This window comes from Acanthopagrus latus, chromosome 2 (assembly GCF_904848185.1).
Source record: "Acanthopagrus latus isolate v.2019 chromosome 2, fAcaLat1.1, whole genome shotgun sequence".
In the NCBI taxonomy this organism is placed as follows: domain Eukaryota; kingdom Metazoa; phylum Chordata; class Actinopteri; order Spariformes; family Sparidae; genus Acanthopagrus; species Acanthopagrus latus.
Window position 1 is genome coordinate 27,824,065 of NC_051040.1, and position 19,754 is coordinate 27,843,818.

Sequence of the window (19,754 nt, forward strand, 5' to 3'; positions counted from 1 at the left end):
AAAATAAGCTAAAAAACTGCATAGTTTCCCTTTAATGTGCAAATTAAAAGTAAAATGTGCACTGTGCATTGCAAATTAAATGTAAAATGTCATCAAATCACATTTTTTGGTAATTATCATTTTTTATATGAAGATAGTCAGTGGAAACATGGACAAACAATTTCCCCCTGGGGATTAATTAAGTATTCTGAATCTGAATTCTGAATCTGAATCTGAATTGCTTACAGCATGCCAAATATCAGAGAGAGGAAGATGGACGGGGGAGTTCCATTTCCTGCGCTGGAAAGGGCTTCTGATGAAATCAGACAGGGAAAGACGGTGAGGCAGGAGCTCCTCTTAAGAGACTACCTCATGCAGGCAGCTGATTTTATTATGGGTTGAGCCCAAAGGAGGTAGATGTGTTTTAAGCTAGAGTAGGCTATACTGTGTACATTTCTTGTGTATTAAGCTAATTAACAGTTAAGACCTACAGTTGCAGGTACCTTCAAACCTGGGCAGAGAACAGGATGGCACCCCACTCTCTCCATAAGAGACAGTGGGGTGCCTTGTAGCCATAGAGGTTAGAGGCTTGTGGCCCTCAGCCTCCTGTGAAAAAACAACTGGAGGCTGAGAAAAGCAGGTCTGCAGCTAAAAGAAAAATGAATTTCAGCAACAACGGCAAAAAAAAAAAAAAATCCAGAAAATTAAGGACTCATCTGATGATGAAAATGAATTCTGCACTGTGGCCAAGGGAGGTCAGACTCCACTGCTGGTCCTGTAAAGGCTGGGCACACAAGGACTGTACAGATGGAAGGGATTTTTACACTTGCCACAACTGTGACTCGGACTAGGCCTACTGAGCCCCCCACTCTGTTGTTGAGAATGTTTAAGTTCATGTTTAAACTTTTTTGAGGTGTTTCTATTCATTAAATCATTTTTTTTCTTGCATTATAATTTGACTGTTTAACCATTTTTTGTCATGTAGTATGACAAAAAAGGTAATCATTACTTAAAAACATGAAATTAATAGTCATAATAACATGATTGATAAATAATATTTTCCATTTTGACTATATGATGGATTCGTTATGTATATTTTTAGACATGTCACAACCGTCCCTGTACACTGGGACAGTTGTAACAGTGAAGAGACTGTATTAAAATCTATTTTGCAACCTGTACGTATTTCATAAACCACTTAAATGTGTTATTTCAGCATTTGACAGACTGAAGTTTCTAATATAAAAAAATGTTTTTTCCAGTATAAATGGTTTTTGATGTGTTGCTAAAAATTGCAAAAAAGTGTTACAACTGTCCCTGGTCTCCCCTAGATTGTCGGGGCACAGTTTACTTTTCTTTTTCTGTCTTGCTCCAAACCATTAGTCAACCCCAAATGTTTAAATACAATTATTTTCTCCGTTGTCTTGTCAGGTCGGGCTGTTCTGATCATGCCGTGACATTTTCTCGTTGTTCAGCTGGCTCTAGAAGCAGTATTTTCTAACCATGTCAGTTATTCTTATGTGTTTTAGAAGAAAGTCTCTTGCCAGGTCATGCAAGGGGTAGACCACAGAATGTATTATACTTATCAAACGAAAATAGGAACTCCAGTATGTCTTTCTTCGCATTTATTTTGTCCCGTTGTTGGCTTCAGCTAAGAAATAGTTCGCCCCACACGTCCTAAATTCTTTGAACACATCAGATAACCTTCTGCAACGATTGAAGGCTCTTTGGTGGAGCTCTACTTTGAATCAAGTTCCATTGTTACAAATGAATGGATTACTTGCGGAGTGACATGAAGACATGCACAAAAAACATTGACGGTGGTGAGCGGTCATTATTGTTACCAATCCGCCCCCCCCAAAAAGCCTCAAAGCCTCATTTCCGGATTCATCTGGAAGAATCACACCCCTGGTATTTAAGCACACTGTCACTTTGTGGGTGGTGTGTCTTGAGAAGGTCTGTTGTGACTGAACCCTCAACATTTTTTAAATAAATCAATCAATGCAGAGGCGACTGTGATTGCAGGTGTTGGGGAGTAGTACTGCACATGTGAACAAAAACGTAAGAAGCTTTTTGTGGCTCCAGAGGAAGCTGAGTGAACTCAATAAACAACCTCGAGTGATGTCATTGGAGTCGGTGTCGGTTGAGTCTGAAGTCTACAAAATCTGAAAATGAGACAAATCTGGGGCTGAGGAGTTCGACACACGTGAGCTTACCAGATCTCTGCCGCCCGCTCCTCATCTCAGCTTCAGGCTAGAAGCTCGAGGCTGCGTTAGCGTAACAAACTCCAAGTTTCTGGACAAACTTTGAGCAGTCAGGTTGTATTATGATGTGATGTGGGGCACCAGGTTTTGACAAAGAATTTGTGGAATTACAAATATTCATATCTCTGATTCAGCTGCATCAATTTTGATCCTTTTAAACTGTCCATCATGATTCCTTATAGAAGTGCAATGATAAGTCAATGAAGTACTTTTTTAACTGTTAAGATCACAGCCTTTGCTTTGTGATCTGGTATATTAGAGAGGTCATATATTACCAAGAAGAATTTGTGTTCCATGACCTTCAGGTCAACTCAGATATATTACAGTGATAAAAACAACTTCAGACATGTTTTAGTCTTAGTCTGACTTAGATTTTTTCTTTTTTTATTTACATTTCATACTTTTACAAAAACAACTCTTTTTTTAATAACAGGACTGCAAAGCCAGAACACTAGCAAAGATTCAGAACAACCATGAACTCTAAAATACAGAGTGGTCTTGTCAGTTTTTAACAGCCAACTGTGGAATATGATCCAGTTAAAACACTCAACACCACAAACGTCAGTTCTCCCTATACAATGTGCAGGTTGCATTACTATCTGGGATGTTTTTGTACAGTTTCTCCAAACTACAGTTTAAATACAGTATCAAAGACACAAAAAACAACATCTGTCTCAAAGCAGGTTGTAATCAAGTAGCCTACAGTATAAAGAATATGCAACATAGTATGAGTGTATATACTGTATATTTATATATATATACATACACACACACACACACTGCAGAGAGTCACAAAGTGAAGACTACCAAGGCCCCCCACACTCCCAAACTAAGCTGTTCTATTCACATTTAACAAGAATATCCAAAGATGCCATGAAACAGCAACCATAATACAAAAGTCACCAAAAATATATATGCCACTATGAAGAGCTACCAGGTTTTTTTCTTCGATTTTCCTAATTTTAAATAAAGGACTGGAAAACATATACAACATCAAGTGTACATTGAAAAGGCATGTCCTGTGTATAATCAAGATACTTTAAAACATTGCACAGAAAAGGGAAAATGTACAGAAAAGTAGAGGGCATGCTGAACAACAGATCAAAGCTATGTTGGATGAAGAGTCATCGACAAATAAGGCCTTGACAGAACGCATCGGCAACTGAAGACATGCTCTCCACTTCACAGAACGATATGAACATGCAACTTCAGAAACAAACAGAAAGGAGCTGAATAGAACCGGTCGTCTGAAATCAAAGCTTTGTTCTTTGTTTCACAGATCAAATGGGGTCCTTGCCTATTTGATTCACCTTCAGTCACATTTGAATAAAACAAAATTATACATTCTTCTTTTTTTTTTTTCAACAGAATTCACCATTCCAAAGACAAAATCCAAACTTTCAAAAACAACACCTGTCCATTTATTGCACACCATTGGTTCACAAAAATATTTTGGGCACTTTGCGTTTCAACAAACAGCAGCATTTCATTATAAAAAAGTCGTTTGAGTACAGACACTGAAGAAAAACAGATGAAAAGCGTGACATACAAATGGAAATAGAAAACTTTTAAAATTTTGATATTGTGCAACTAGAGTTAATAGGTCCATTTACTAAGGCTAGCCTCTTAAATGCACAACATCATACAGTGTTTTAAGGGGCAAAACAGCAGGACCCCTTTGCTAAATACCATGGACCACTTTGAATGATTATCTCTTTCTTTTATTATGTGCAATTACTGATTGCCATGGCAAATCCCAAATAAGATAGAGAACATTTGGTCCTGTAGGAAAAAGCATGATTTGTACCCAGATAAAAGGGCAAATGGCACAACTTTGAAAAAGTGACTGATAGGATGGCACGCGCTGACATTTTAAGACAGCTCTCAGTGAATTTCATAGATCAGGACAGGGTGATATTGATGCCCTCATCACAGCAATAGTCATCTTTACATTTACAATCAACTCTGCGTGTGAGGTCTTCCATCCTGCTGCGATCATCCTAAATGTCGGCTGTTTGTACTACTTTCAGGGGGCAACAGAAAATACATACAAAGATTTCACTGAACAAGTCACAGTCAGTAGCATTCAACTCATGGATCATCACCATGGGTATCATTATCTTCTCAAAATACAGGCACAACAATGTCCAAGGACACAATTACAACCATGTTGGCACAACACAGGTAACAGGAGCTGAAGGTTAGACCCAAAATCAGCATTCAAAAAGAAACAAGTAACATCAACTGCCAAACTGTGTTATCAGTTTAAGATGAAGGGTAAGCTCTCGCCTATATTTTGAAGTTATCATTTATAATGATTTCACTCACAGTATTTGCATTCACACATTAGCATGTTCATACTGCTTCTGAAGCAATACTACCATAACACCCAACAACAGCCTGGTTCTGACAGAGAACTGGCCATCACAGATAGCATCAGAATCTTTGCATTAACTACTTCCTGCGTTCCTGGTTGCAGACGTACAATATTTTCTTACATTTCAGTCAGGGAAGTCTTCACAATGTAGTTTTTCCCTTTATGACATTAGATAAAGAAAAATCAAACAAAGCTGGTGGTTAGTCCACGCTTTTGGGATAACATAATTCTCGGTTTGTCAACCATAAAGTCACACAAAGATTATAAAAGACAATCGTGTTGTACCGAAATGAAACATCACTTCAACAGTCATGCAACATCGTAGAACATCAGCAGTGTACCTGTTGGTAATTCAGGATGATTGAAACTTGAATCCCATGTCAGATATCAATATTTATGACACGGGTTAATGCTACATTACCATGTCGTAGAGTCTGTTTGGGAATATAACACTGCAGTCATGATAAAAATTTGAAGCCCAAATTTTTAATTTTTTTTTTTCTTTCTTTCTTTTTTTTTTTTTTTTTTAGTTTCCTTGTTTGTCTCACATAAATGTCAGTCTTATTTAGTCATTTATTTGGTTAGGTTTTTAAAACAAAAGATGCATCAGTGCTGATCCAAGTCTCCCTAAACTCTTAGAGTTTAGGTTTTTGGAGATGTGATGTTTGATTTAACAACAGTGTTCATAAAAAATAAAAAAATAAGTTCTAATAGGTCAGAAATCGTATATACTGCACAAACATCTTATGGGAATACTCTGTCAATATAATTTCAAGTTTTAAACATTTAAAAATGAAATGTTCTGAGTTTATAGAGTTAAAAACAAAAGCACATACACACCTGACATATCATACACAGCATTCAAATAGTAAAACTACAGTACAAGCTATTGCAATATAGATAATATTGACATTTAACAGTTTGCCTATAGCGACGGCACTGAAGGAATAACACAGTCTCAGCCCATACAAACTAGCATTATCACTACAAATGAAATACAATATGTTTTTATTTAGCTCAGTTTGCAAACACTTGATTTGTCACTGTTGGCAAAGTCAAGACCTCTTTTTCCTCTACACGCTGCTTTGTTAAAATGGGAACTCTCAGGCACTTTCCAAAAGTAGGGCAAGGCTTGTACGAAACAAACCTCAAATAGGCTAAGACAGAAATGACTTTAGCTTGTGCTGCATTCACGTCATATGGGAAAAAAACAACCTTCTTAAAGATTGCTGCCCTTTAATACTGTTCACTTGATATTACTTTGAAATTCAGGTGTGGTGGTAGGCCGAACACAGATTGTATGACCTACTGACATCTTATGTCAACAACAAGTGGGGCTTTTCCATTAGCAAGTGCTGGCTCAGCCTGACTCGCTTTGACTGGGCACATCAGCCCGGTGCGACAGGGTTTGCATTTCCATTACGACGAGGCTACCTGCATTCAGATGCGTCTTTAACTGATGATGAAAGTGGATTGAGTGGAAGTCAAAGAAGTGCCCGAAAACTCTCATCCCAGTTTAACAATTCTTCGCACTTTAAGTTCCCCATTAGTTAGTCCCTCCACCAGTTAATAAAATACTTTCATCATAAAGCAGCCAAACCAGGAAATGTTGTTTTTTCTCTAGCAGTAACTCAACTAAACTTGTCTACAGATGAAAACAAACATGATGAAACAGTGAAATACATCTGATATCTGAAAGTAAGGTCAGGGACACTGTAGAGAAACTGAAGAAACTCAGTTAAAAACATCTCTCTCTCAGGTTTCCTACGTAAACATGAGATGAGTCACAGGTTGGCCACAGTAACAAGCTGTCACTGCAGCTCGCTTTAGCCCCAACCTGAAGAAGGTTCATCTTGAACAAGGCTCAGCGGCACAACTCAGTGCAGTTAAACTGGCAATGGAAAAGCAAATCAGCGCAGCATGGATTGACTTGGCGCTGCAAAGCACCAGTGGAAAAGCCCCAACTGTAACTGCTCTGAGCTAACTGCTACTGAAGCAAGTTCAGGAAAATTGTACCACCACTGCTGAGAACACAAATAAAATTTACTTTGCTGGATTTGTTTGGTGTAAAACATGAACTCACATAAGTGCATCCGTGTTGCTTGTGGAAAAACATCATCAAGGCAACTGAAGTCTTCAGAAAACTTCAATCCCTGCGTCTTGATGGCTTCACATGATGAGGTTTCAACATGTGCCCATGTCCAAGTTGTCCCTTTTAGCCGCCAAGGCATTCCAACACATATTCCCATATGACATGACTGCAAAATAAGACATGATGAGCAAGTAGAAGGCTTGAATCACTCTATGGTAATAGAAGCCAGCTCCTTGCCCTGGGTATGCTGCTGCTGCTGCTGCTGCTGCTCTTCTTCGAGCACCTCTGGGGAACTGCCTCCTACACTGTTGTCCATCTTGGTCTCCTCTGTCACGGCCGCTGTCTCATCAGCATCCATCTTGAGGGAGGCTGAGGCTTCCAGGGGATCCAGGGGCTCGGGTGAAAGGAAGCCGGAGGAATTCTCGCAATTCTGGGTGGAGGAGGAGACCTGGGAGATGACGGGCATCTGGACTGAGGAGGTGGATGAGGCCGCAGTTGTGGTGGAGGTGGAGGTACTGCCCGGGTAGACAGGGTGATGTTGGGACTCCTCTAGCTCATACTGGACTCCCAGCGCCTCCTCCTCCTCCTGCACCTGGCTCAGGTAGTCGGGCACGAGGAAATCACTGCAAAGACCAAGAGAATGTCAAGAGTTCAACGATCCTTTATTTGCTACATGTCACAAACTTTTAAACTGTACATCCTGACAATTTAAAAAGATGTAAAATCAGCCATGTCACAAACATCCATGCTTCAGGTTAAGAACAATGTGTTGTATCCTGAGGTTTGAGAAGTAAGCTTTCATACATTAGAAGCACTGATTAACCTAATGAGCAGACAATACAAGAAATACTGAAAAGATACCGTCAAACTGTGATGTTCAGTGTTTTCAAGGAATAATTTCCTCAAAACCTGACATGAAGGCCATGACATTTTATAGACGGACAGGAACAAGTTGATTTAGCACTAGGTTTCTAAACATTCCTCATTTCTACCCAAACCTGTTCAAACTGAACTGAGACTTAATTCCAGATAAAATATGCTATATGTAGAGATAAATTTAATAACAATGTCAATAGTATTGATTGATTGATTGAAACATCAAACTGGACAACTGGAATTGATTATTTTATTCATTGCTAAATCAACCAACAGAAAACATACTGCAACCACTTTCATATTAACTGTTTTTGACATTTTGTAGCTTAAATGCCAAATGCTCTTCCAGCTTCTCAATTGTGACAATTCACTGCTCATCTTTGTCTTAAATAAGCAGCCCATTACTGAATATCTGTGTTTTGGACTGTTGGTCAGACGTAACAAGAACTTTAAAGGTTTTATTTTGGATATTTTATAGACCAAATGATAAATTGTGAACATAATCAGCGGCACTCCTAATAAGCAGTAAGCACTTGGAGTTTTGTGAATTACTGTTTAAACTTTTCATCCATAGCCTAATTTACTCAAAGGTAGGCATCGGGGGAAGCAAACAGCTTTCAAAGTCTGGTTCTTCAGAAGGGGATAATATATCTCACTGATCAAAACTGAAAAACAAAATGTGTCTTGTGGCAGCATTGTTTTCTGCTGTATAGAGGTCCTCCTGAATTTGTGTCTATGCATTGTCCTTGACAGATGTTTAGTTTGGTCACTGATCAATTTTGGTGGAAAAAAATGCTGCCATTCTCTCCTTATCTTCCTTCAGAAATCCATCAACTTTTTGATATGGCTCAAGTGTCATTAGTGTGTTGGGGTGGATATTTCCATTGTTAGTGACAGGCTGTGTCAATATAAAGGCTCCAAATAATGCCTAATTAGAAATATGTACACCAACATACAAAAACTACAACACCAAGATGAGAGTTTCCTAATACTATTTTATGAAATTTGATCGTACACCCTCATATTTCCAGTCTGGCTATTCCCACTTGGTCTTTATGTGAGAATATCCCACACAATAACATTTAGATTCCTATGACAGAGGCCCTGTAAAATGTGTGAGTGCACAGTGTAACCTTGATTGAGAACTAGATTAAGAGTACCCAATCCTGCAGCTTAACACATACACACTATCAAACAGTGGGAATTTAGAGCTCAGTATCCAGAATAAATAGTTAAGGTGGAATGTAGCAGACCTCTGTGGCACAGACGACAGTTGAATCTGACAAACCTGTCTGCAAAATCAGTAACTTAGAAAAAAAATATAGGGTAGTTAACATATCTTTTTATATGAAGACTGAGGATGAGAGTTAAGAGTCTGACTGAATTGCCAAAGAATTTTCCACACTGTTATGATCTCAGACGTAGACCTTCTACTATAAAATCTTCAAGGAGTCAATGGCCCGTTTGAGTCCTGCCGACCTGTGAGGGCTTGAGTTGATTAAGAAGTGGAAAAGTCTAGGAAATAAAAACACTCCTCGACTTTACAAAGACACTGTGTTCTGACTTTCATGAGGCTTTGTGGGCTGAGCTGCTGATAAAAACAAACAACCCATTCTGTTTGGTTAAGGACAATCCATTCAAATAGAAACAAACAGATGACACAATGATTTAAATTGAGATTTGCAGCTATTATATGAGCATATTTACTGAAGTTTCCAAGGTGCGATTGTTTCTCTCATGTGCAATGTGAAGAGTATAAACAGAGTGACTGAAAGAAAATTAAAGTTATCAAAGGGGTTTATAACACTGTACAGCTGGGCTCTAATGTTGTCAGGAAACTTGACTCATTTTGTGATAACCCATCTCATCCTCACCTCTCATGGAACTGTGTCAGTCATTTATTCATTTATTTATTTTGGGAAATACGCTCTCTTCCCAAGAGTGCGATGAGAAGATTGCTACAACTCAGTCAAAAAGCTGTATTTGAGCACACCAAAGACTGCAGCTGACTAGCTCTTCCATGACTGCATCTGCAAGAGAGGAAATATGTCTCCATACCACTAGGTGGCAGAATTCTGCATTCCTCATTAAAAAACAAAACAGGAAGACTCAAGACTGTAAATATGTAAACCGTTGTGATGATAAAGTGCATCATATTCACTCCACTCCACTGCTAATATAGCCACCTCCAATCAAGAACACGTCCGATATAAAGCTGCAAATGGCACTAATAAAGAGACAGAGGTGGAAAGTAAAGGCGAAACAGCACTAAATGGGTGAAATCATGGATACTACGCGACAGGCACAAGATTCTTACCAATTTTTGTTTTTTGCTGTGCACTGATTCCCCTAGCTGAATAGCCAATCAGAGTAATTTTTCCCTTGCCCAAGGGCTCTACCACTGATTGTGCTCAGTCAGCCGAAACGCCGCTGACAAGGGCTGACTAATGCCAACAGTGTGGGACAAACTGAAAGAACTGGGGCCAAGGACATTCAACAATAGCCTGACATAGCCTGCCAACCGATAGTCAGACTAGTGTGTCAGGATCCTAAGGGAAATATGAAGCTACAGTAGTTCATCAGTCAGTTAGCTTAGCTTATCTTGAGCTCAGCTCAAATATAGTCCAAGCCCCCATAAAAAAGCAAATTAATGTTTTTACACTGCCATTCTGTACATATTCAACTAAACCAACATAACTTCAGAGGTGCAGGTAGGAAGATTTTGTGCCCTTTGGACAAAGCCTGGCTAGCTTTTTCTCTATTACCAGTCTTAATGCTAGAATGAACTAACCAGCAGCAGACTCCATCTACATATTCACAAGATAGACTTAATGGTCTTAATCTTCTCATTTAACTCCTGGGAAGAAAGTAAATGAGCATGTTTCCCAAAATTGTCAAACTATTCTTTAAGTAAGTGAAATTGAAACTCCCCAATAAATACAGTCAAATACTTCAGGTACACTTGATCTGGGGATTAAAATAAATTGCAATCATCTTAAAAACAATTCTACACAACTAAAGTCACAAAAGGTAAAAACGATCAAATGAACCTCAGGTATTAGAATCTAAACTGAAGTTATTTTCTGATCCAGGTGAGATCTGAGTAAATGATGGGGTCAGTGCCCCCGAACTCCTCACCTGCTCTGGAAGTAGTTTGCTAGTTCGGATGCCTCATGGTTCAGACTCCTCAGGTGTACAATTAAATTGCCAGAGTTGGTGAACATGGCCCCGCACGTTTTGCACTCGTAAATCCGCGGCTTGCGGATTATGTGTCGGGAGACCCTCATGTGGTGCTTATATTCACCGAAGGACGTGAATGTGGCGCTACAAATCTGGCACCGGAAACAGCGTTTACCTTCGTGCTTCAGCCGATGCATCTTTAGGGAGTAGGCCCGTGTGAACTTTTTCCCACAGCGGTCACACTGGAAAGGCTTAATGCCTGGGGGAGAAGAAAAGGACAGTTCAGCTTAGCATCACATTAGGATAACACAAGTGAGGTGAGGTGAGGTGAGGTGACGTGAGATGAGATGAGATGAGATGAGGTGAGGTGAGAAGGAGGGTAAGTGACTACATCTTACCACAACATCACCCTTCCCTGCCTTCCAAATCAGTTTCCCAGAATCCCCAGGAACAATAAACAACTCCTTATGTACAGTTCTGTTGGATTCTAGTTCATCTTTGAATCCAGTACCAAAGTATAAACTTAAAGTCAAATGAGTAGACCAGTATGACCAGTAACAAGACACGTATTGTAGGTGGTCATTTAGCTAAATATGAGTAAGTCTAAATCTGCCTGGTAATATTTTAGTTTTTTTTAATATACCTACCTGCAAACACAAATTTAATGAGGGATTCACCCAAGCTTTTACATTAAAATAGTTTATTTAGACAGACATAACACATGTTATGTATGCTCTCAATTAGTGGTGTAATGGTGCATGTATTCACCCTGAACAGGTTCAGGTCATTTGTTCTGGTTTGTGACTCCCTTTGTTCGGTACACCGTGTGAACCAAACAGCCAAAAAAAGTTTGAGCGGTGCAGATACACAACATATTTCATATTTCATAACATATTTACATATTTCAAAATAACTGACTGCAGTTATTTTTTCTACATACTACTCTAAACTGAGGCACATACCAAAAATGTTAATTTTGTGTTCAGTTTCTGTTATATCCCTAACTATAATGATGCATTAGTTAATCACAGTCATGTTAAGTCAATCACACTGACTCATGCTTTACTTTGTTGATACATCTAAACCTGCAAAGTTTCTCTCAAGTTCAACAGTCTGAACTCATCAAATCATCAAACACAGGAGAGATAAAATGTTCTATTCTCTTTGTTTATAGAACATTTTCACACACATTTAAAGGGAATATGCATATTACAAAAGGTGTAGGCTCAGTTAATGTATCTAGACCGTTCTTGTGTAGTTACTGAGTCTACTAGGCAAACAGCCAAATCTAAGAAAAATAGTGGTTGCAGATTCTATACCAGGTTACAGGTTGTTTGATTTATTTAATCAATTTGTAGAAAAGCTAAATTAAGTTCACTCAGTCAATGATTTGAAAATGTCAAAAGGGTGAAAAAAATCTTGACAGGAGTGAAAACCATTTAGAGGCTGTGTATATTATACATTAGGAAATTCAGAGGAAAGTTTGAAAGCGAGCCTGTTATAAGATGTTTCGGATGTTCCATTCTCGCTTATTTTTAGATCATGTGGAAATTGTGCCATTACCATGTTGGCATTCTTCATGCATATTACAACATTGTTGGATTTAGTCTTGCATTTTAATGTTTAGTGACATCAGAAGTTAAGTGAGGCTGTAAAACAATCCCATAAGTAGTTCTGAAGCCTGGCAAACAACCTGGGTTAGAAAGAATATAAATTTAAAGCCTTTTACACATTACTTCTAAACTCTGTACCTTGCCCAAATGTTCCATTTTATTCATTGTCGGTATATTGTTGTTCTTGTGTTCTGAAATGTCTTTTAACACGTGAAAATACTTGGAATTCAGTAACGATTCAGTTTTACAGAAGAAATATTTTGTCTTAAACATCAACTTAAACATCTTGAATTTCCTCCGGGATCAATAAAGTATCTATCTATCTATCTATCTATCTATCTATCTATCTATCTATCTATCTATCTATCTATCTATCTATCTATCTATCTATCTATCTATCAGTTTGTTGTCACTTCTAAGTCTTTCTTCACTCAGTACTTCATAGTGCCTAGTGGCATCTATTGTAGAAGTGTCAGATATTTCTCTATGTAGTAGTATTAACTGACCATGATACATGTTGGCCTTCAGTCATCAAGCTTTGAGTCCAGAATTTACAGAGAAAATTATGAAGACACATTAGAACAAAACACAGAGTGTTGTTAAAGCAGAAGCAGCTCTGTGTGTGGAATCAGATGGGATCCATCCTTTAGATGTAAAGGAAAGTTCATTTCTCTGTAACTTCTTTTCTAGACTTTAAAGGAAAAAGAGCGTGTGGAATCAATTCAGACTCTTTGTTCCAAACAAGTCTGAAAATGCTAAAGTAGTGCTCTTTTGAGCATCCGTTTCTTAGCCAGTTGCTTTCAGAGCTTGTGTTATACCTGTCTGACACACCAATCCAATTGGATACATTTCTATTAATGAAAAATAAGCTTTATTACAATGACTATCATAAAATGTTATATGTAATATAATAAAATATGATAAAGTCCTAGTGGGAGTTGAATAAATACTTTTTTCTGTTTGAAGTTATGAAAGATTACATTAATTTCCAGATCACAGATCAATAATGCTCAGTTTCATTTAGAAGTTTTCATTTACCCATTTTACGTACCTGAGTGTATGAGCATATGCTGCTTCAGGTTTTGAATGCGCGTGAATCTGACTCCACAGGTCGGACATTGGAAGGGTCTGTCGGGGCCATTGGTGCCAGGCCTGGCTGAGGGGCTGATATAAAGGTGGTAAGGATACTGAATACCTTCTAACCTGAAACATAAAAAAGAAAACATCAACGTCAAAATCAAGCCTGAATGTGCTACTACTTACATTGAAAAATTAAGGTGTCACACATATATATATATATATATATATATATATATATATATATATATATATATATATATATATATATATATATATATATATATATATATATATATATATATATATATATATATATATATATATATATGTATTCAAACAACGCTGAAGGATGTTTCAGAACATGACTAGTCAGTGAAGATAGTGATATGCGTCAGATTGATTGGCGCTTGACGTTCATAGATTTCCAGTAAGATGCTATGTTAGTCTGCACGTAAAATGTGTCACACATTTGTGCCTCGAGGCTTCTACAACCCTTGATATAACAGCACATCTTGTATTTGACATTTCAACACAGCATCTACATTTATTATCTTTACAGGTGTGGCTCAGATACCAAGTTGTGAGTTTTATGTCTATATATTCTTTACTGCTCATGACTTGCCTCGCTGCGAGTTGTAACAAATCATACCTTTCATCATCTTCAGCATGTCCTCCAGTGTTGGAGGTGCTCTGCATTGATGGCAAACCCTCAGACACTCCCTCATCCATCGACCCTGGAAAAGAAGAATACGAAGAATTACTCATTAGGTAACTGTCTCCTGAACTTCTGACTCCATAATAAAGTCCAGAAAATGCCATCTTTGATGGGTTAAACTAATGCAATGTAGGTCTTTCCAGGCTAATCCCATGTTTATGTACTGATGCTGCTGGATTCCAATTCACTGTTTAATTCCAACGTTTTGGAAAAAATGACGAGTCTTTCCATTTTCTTTTTGTTTATGGCAGGGCAGAAAATCCTTTCAAACAGCATTCAGGCCATCAGACAATAAAACTTTCCACTGAGACCGATACAAACAAAAATTTTGTAGGTGGGGCAGCAGCTCTGAAGGTTGAATGAGGCAGGTTTGATTGCACATTTTACAGAAAACAGTATTAACTGGGTCAGGACATAGACTCTAGCATAACAATACAACACTAACACATTGACGTGATTTAACTGTGTCTTTAAAACAATGTATCCAAATCCTTCAATACCTAATGGTCAAGTATATAAACTTTGACACAACAAATAACACAAGTAGAACAAATTGACCGGGACACTTTATGGCTCGCACAACATATTCAGTTTCCAATAACAGAGGGAGATATAACATTACCATAAAACCTTACAAAAAGTCTGCATCCTTCTGATTTAAAAAAGATGTTTGCAGTTTATTTATTTTTAAGTAAGCTATAGGGTCTCAAATATTGCTTGATGGCTACATAAAGGTCTTACATATTACGTATCATTGTAATGAATGATCGTTGGGACAGGATCTGGGACCTCCCAGATTGGGACCAGCACCTATTTGATAGGGACATCTCCTTTGTCACTTTCAAATACATTTTGTACTAAATCTGATTTTACAAAGAGATAGAGGGAGCGGTCATGTCATGCAGTGAAGTCAGACATGAATTTAATCTGGTAAGTGTACTCCGCTTTCCCTCATGATCCAAATATTTAAGGTAAGATCTGGAGCAGTGGGCACGGGTTAACCCTCATCGTATTATTCATAAAAATGTAATCATGTACATCATTCTAAAATACAGCTTGGATACTAAAGAAATTATCTTAATAAACATACTTTGAAAAGTAACACAGTATTTACATTGATAATGTATGTATTTCTATATGCAGTTTTCATCACTTGAGGATGAGGAATAACCAATAAGTTTAGCAAACACAACACTATCCATGCAATGAGTGTACACTTATCCAAACCAAGTAAAAAGCAGGACAAATAAGTTACTGTTATTCTACACTCAGACAGCGAAGCTCCCGCACAGAGGATGTCAATAATCCACAGGTATTTTTCTATTGTAACCTCCAAATGAATGAGGGAGTTAGCCAATAGCATGCCCCTTTCCTTTGGTTGGTTGTTACTGTAGGTAGTAGGGCTGTAAGAATGAGTCGGGGTGTGTTGACATAGGATGACAAAGCAATATATATATATATATATATATATATATATATATATATATATATATATATATATATATAGGAGTATTAATCACAACTGATATACAACCACAGTCAGGTCAGTTCTAAAACTGTGGAGCAGTTAGGTTTAGGAGAATAGCACCACCTATAGAGGAGGACTGTGGACTGATGAGGAGCTCTTCTTGGACCTGTTCACTTCCTGGCACCGTCTGCTGGTCACTCAGTGAGCTCTGAGAGGCACTGACCGGCTGAGAGGACGCCTCTTGGACCTCCTCATCACTAAGACGCTCCACCTTCACTCTCACATCTTCCTCTTCTGCCGCCACTGGTGATGACACCACCTTGGAGCTCTCACATGTTAGGAAGTCGCTGAGCCGCCGACCAACAACCACCTCTGAGGTCCCTGGGGTGCCCTGCTCTAAACAACGAGGACTCTCCGGAAGCTTTGATTTGTCTGAGTGGAACCTCCGGTCGATACCAAACGGGAAAGTCCATGGGAAGGCCAAGGAGGATTCCACAGGCTGGGCTGTGCTGTCAGAGAATGAAGGGGATGGGTTGGGGATCTGAGGGGAGGTGGTAACCATCTGTGTAGTGCATTTAAGTGGACTCTCAGGTGATGCCATTGTTACAAAGCTTTTGCGCTTCCGTCGTGATTCACGGCATATAGGAACGTTTCTCTCCATCACACTGCAGTCAGATGAAACAGGTGACACACTGCCATCCAATGGCGTCAGGGCACAGTTTGATGAGGCGCTCTCTGGTGCTGATTCATGGGGTTTATCTGCCGTAAGGTTGTTGTTGTTGTTGTTGTTACCTGGGCTCCACAGAATACTGGACTTCATGAACTCTGAACATGTGCTAGCCACAGCAAACATCTGCATGTAACTTGCAGCTGCCAGGACGTCAATGATATTCTCTGTGCTAATGGACAGCGTAGATGTGTAAGCATATTCCAACAGAGGAGCGAATCCACTAACGGTCACGTGATGAAGATCCAACACGAATTTGTCCTCCTCCTCTGGCCGGCCCACCAGTTTGGAGCGGAAGAACTCACTGCAGCAGGCCAAGACCACTTTGTGGGCCAGGAAGAGCTTGTCTTGGACCCGAATGGTGACATCACATAAGTGTCCCTCGTTGCGCAAAGCGTTCAGCTTCTCCAACATCTCCTGGCTGTGGGATGTGGAGCTGTGAGTAAAGGTTTTGACCCCCATGTTGGAGTCACTGTCTGACTGTGTACAGGAAGTGCGTCCTGCAGAGAGATGGAAAAAACAAAACACTTCATTTTAGTTAACCACAGAAATGCTATCTCAGGAGTCCATCTCTGGTAGGAAAAGAAAAATAGAATATCAATGTTATCAAAAATATTTTTGCTACACTTTGTAATTCTATTTGTTGTTCACACCGTTATTGATAGTATCTAGGAATAACAGTGTCACTAATGATTACATAACTGAACACAATCCAGCCACAGTAAAGAATCAAGTGATAAATAAAAGATGTCACAATGTATTGTCACTGAACCACTATTGGAAATCAATAACTTCAAAGATAAAATGAGATATCAAATGTTACTCTGTAAAACACCAGTCCAATGCTAAAGACTGGATGATAGAGGACAACCACCTAATGGAAGCCAGTGGGTGTAGGTAGAGAGAAATACTTAGGTGCTCTGTGAGGGGAAGGCAAGGTAGGGGGGCGGGGGTTGAAAGCAGGGTAAGGAGCACGGAGGACAAAATGCCAAGTTATGTAACAACAATCAAAGCAGATGCGCAGCGATGCGAGCCAGACCCATGTGGAGGCCAGTGCACTACAGGATGCTCAGCAGCTGTCTGCAAGACATGTGGATTCTCTGAGGCATGAGATTTTCCATCAAACAAAATCTCAAGTAAAGGGGCTCTCGCAGGGAGAGCGTGCTCCCCTTTTACACATACACACACCAAAGGAAAATACTATTGGGCTATGTTGGCCCAGTAAGGCAAAGTGAATTATAGACCTGGGCTGTGGAGGTGCAACAGGAGAGTGCCTAGTCTGCACCAGCAAACAGGGCTACAAGAAATAACTTTAATTCCATCTTCAGGTTTCCTCAAGGATTAAATATCACCTGCAGAAGAATTATTCAAGTACATGATCTCTATTAAAGTTGTTCCTGACAAAAAAGATATATTCATGTCGAGTATATAAATGGTATATGGTCTGATATTTAGTTAACAATTCTAGATAATGGTGTGGCGTAAATCATAGCTTTAAGACATAATATATCTATATATCATTATTCTGTAATGATATTATATTGTACAAAAATGTCAAACATTAGTGTGAAAAAGTAACTTTTCCTCCAAATTTGTGTCTAATGTTGTGGTAAATCATCCTTGATCAGGGAGTACCTTAAACGCCATGTCGTGGTTCAAATAAATAACTGGTTCAATTTCTCTCCCACTTGCCTCACTATAAAGGTACAGCAGTGGTTCTGAAAATCATGCAATCATCATGTTTATGACATGTGCAACTGTTGATTTTCTTCTGTTTAACTTCATGGCGGACCACACTTGTTTAGTCTTCTCCTTTGGGTAGCCATCTGAAGACATCACGGGGCCACATATTACTTATAAACATTGTTAGATCCTTATAGATCAACTGAATAGTTAAAGTCATGCAACCATGAGTCTGCAATAACAATAAAATAAACTTAAATAATAAAACTAAATTCACCAACAATATTTACGATGGCGATGGGGCAGAGGAGGCGTAGCCTTCAATCTGCTACTTTTACGGTGTTTACATCACGTCCGAGACCGCAAGCCCTGAGCTGACACACACTGCAGAGGGCTGAGAAACGGAGTGCTCACAGGACACAGAGGCTGTCTGTGAGGACTGAGGGTCTGGTGGATCAGATGCTGTACTGAACGTGTTTACAACAATCACAATTTAGCAAACACAAGCTAACAGTGTCAAGCTGATACAACACGCCAACTACGAGATAACAAGTACATCCGATTTACTTTCGAAATAAAAGAGTGCCAACAATACCATAAGTTTAACCTCGTCGTTTTATTTCAACGTCCTGTTCAGAAATGTTCGTTTACGATCACATAATTGCATTTTCATTTCCACTTTACTGATTCACCAATTAACACGAGAGAAACCTTTTGGAGCAAGCATCAAATATTATGAGCCATTCGATTTACCAAGTTTATTTTGAAGCCGAATTAGCCACATTTCCGGTCTGACCGTGGATAACCCGGGATAATCAACGCAGCTGCTGTACATTAGCTTACTGTTGTAGCTACCAAGCTAGCGCTAGCCGACAAAACACAGTCACGTTAGCATTGGTTGTTTCCTTATCACTGCGCAGACAACAAAGTAGCCGACTTATAGCGTACACAGCGGGGTTACCGTAACGAGACAGACTGTGTGGAGGGAGTTTACCTTGTGGGACGAGGCCCGTGATAACGGCTGGGCCTCGGGATGCAAACAGCTCGGCTGACAAAAAACAGCGATAGTCGGAGACAGCGGTGCGCCCTGCCGCTTCCCTCCGAACACTCACATTCCCTGCGCCTCTCAGGCAGTTGTCAGCCTGCCAGCCGCCAAAGCTCACAGTCTAATTAGCGCCCACATGAATTCACAGCACAACAGGCTGAAGTTAAAAGTTTTCGAGTTGCTGTTTTCATTCCTTTGTGCTCCCCGCTGTCCTTTCTGCGCTGTATTTGTATCCCCACAATGCAACGCGCATCTCTCACGGTACAGTACAGTAAGAAGCAGGAAGTCTCACATTAGGCAACATGTACAACTCAAGCACACTCTGCACAGGAATCCACTCTGTTCATCTTCCTGACATCCAACTTATGAGGCCTTCTGTAGAACTGTTCATCTCATTATCATATCCCCGAATATGTTTTTGAGCTGTGATGGTGGAGGCTACTCATTTTGTCTAAATGTGTTATTTACACCCATCTCAGTTTTCTTGGACACAGCACAATGTGTTCACATTGCCTCACCACTTTTCTAGTTTAATCTGTGACACATTTTTTTAAGTACTTTCTGCAAAATGTGCAGCCTACATCAACAAGTAACCTCTCAACACCACAGCTGGGGCTTAATAGGGAAATGTTTTCCTGTTTTCCAAATGACTGTA

General features: G+C 39.3%; 1 protein-coding gene across 2 annotated transcripts; it reads right to left on the minus strand.

The window, feature by feature from the left end:
• Positions 1–2,592: 2,592 nt before the first annotated feature.
• zbtb44 (zinc finger and BTB domain containing 44) lies at positions 2,593–19,218 on the minus strand. Of its 2 annotated transcripts, none has more exons than XM_037074527.1 (6): positions 19,049–19,218; positions 15,768–16,871; positions 14,111–14,195; positions 13,433–13,584; positions 10,727–11,027; positions 2,593–7,335 (listed from the first exon to the last, which is right to left on the minus strand). In XM_037074527.1, exons 2-6 carry the CDS (start codon positions 16,831–16,833, stop codon positions 6,918–6,920), a joined length of 2,022 nt encoding a protein of 673 aa, XP_036930422.1. In that variant the 5' UTR covers positions 16,834–16,871; positions 19,049–19,218; the 3' UTR covers positions 2,593–6,917. The 2 variants fall into 2 exon arrangements, with proteins under 2 accessions (XP_036930422.1, XP_036930431.1); XM_037074536.1 differs by having other exon boundaries at positions 7,160–7,335; positions 10,944–11,027; positions 19,049–19,180.
• Between the last annotated feature and the right edge of the window lie 536 nt (positions 19,219–19,754).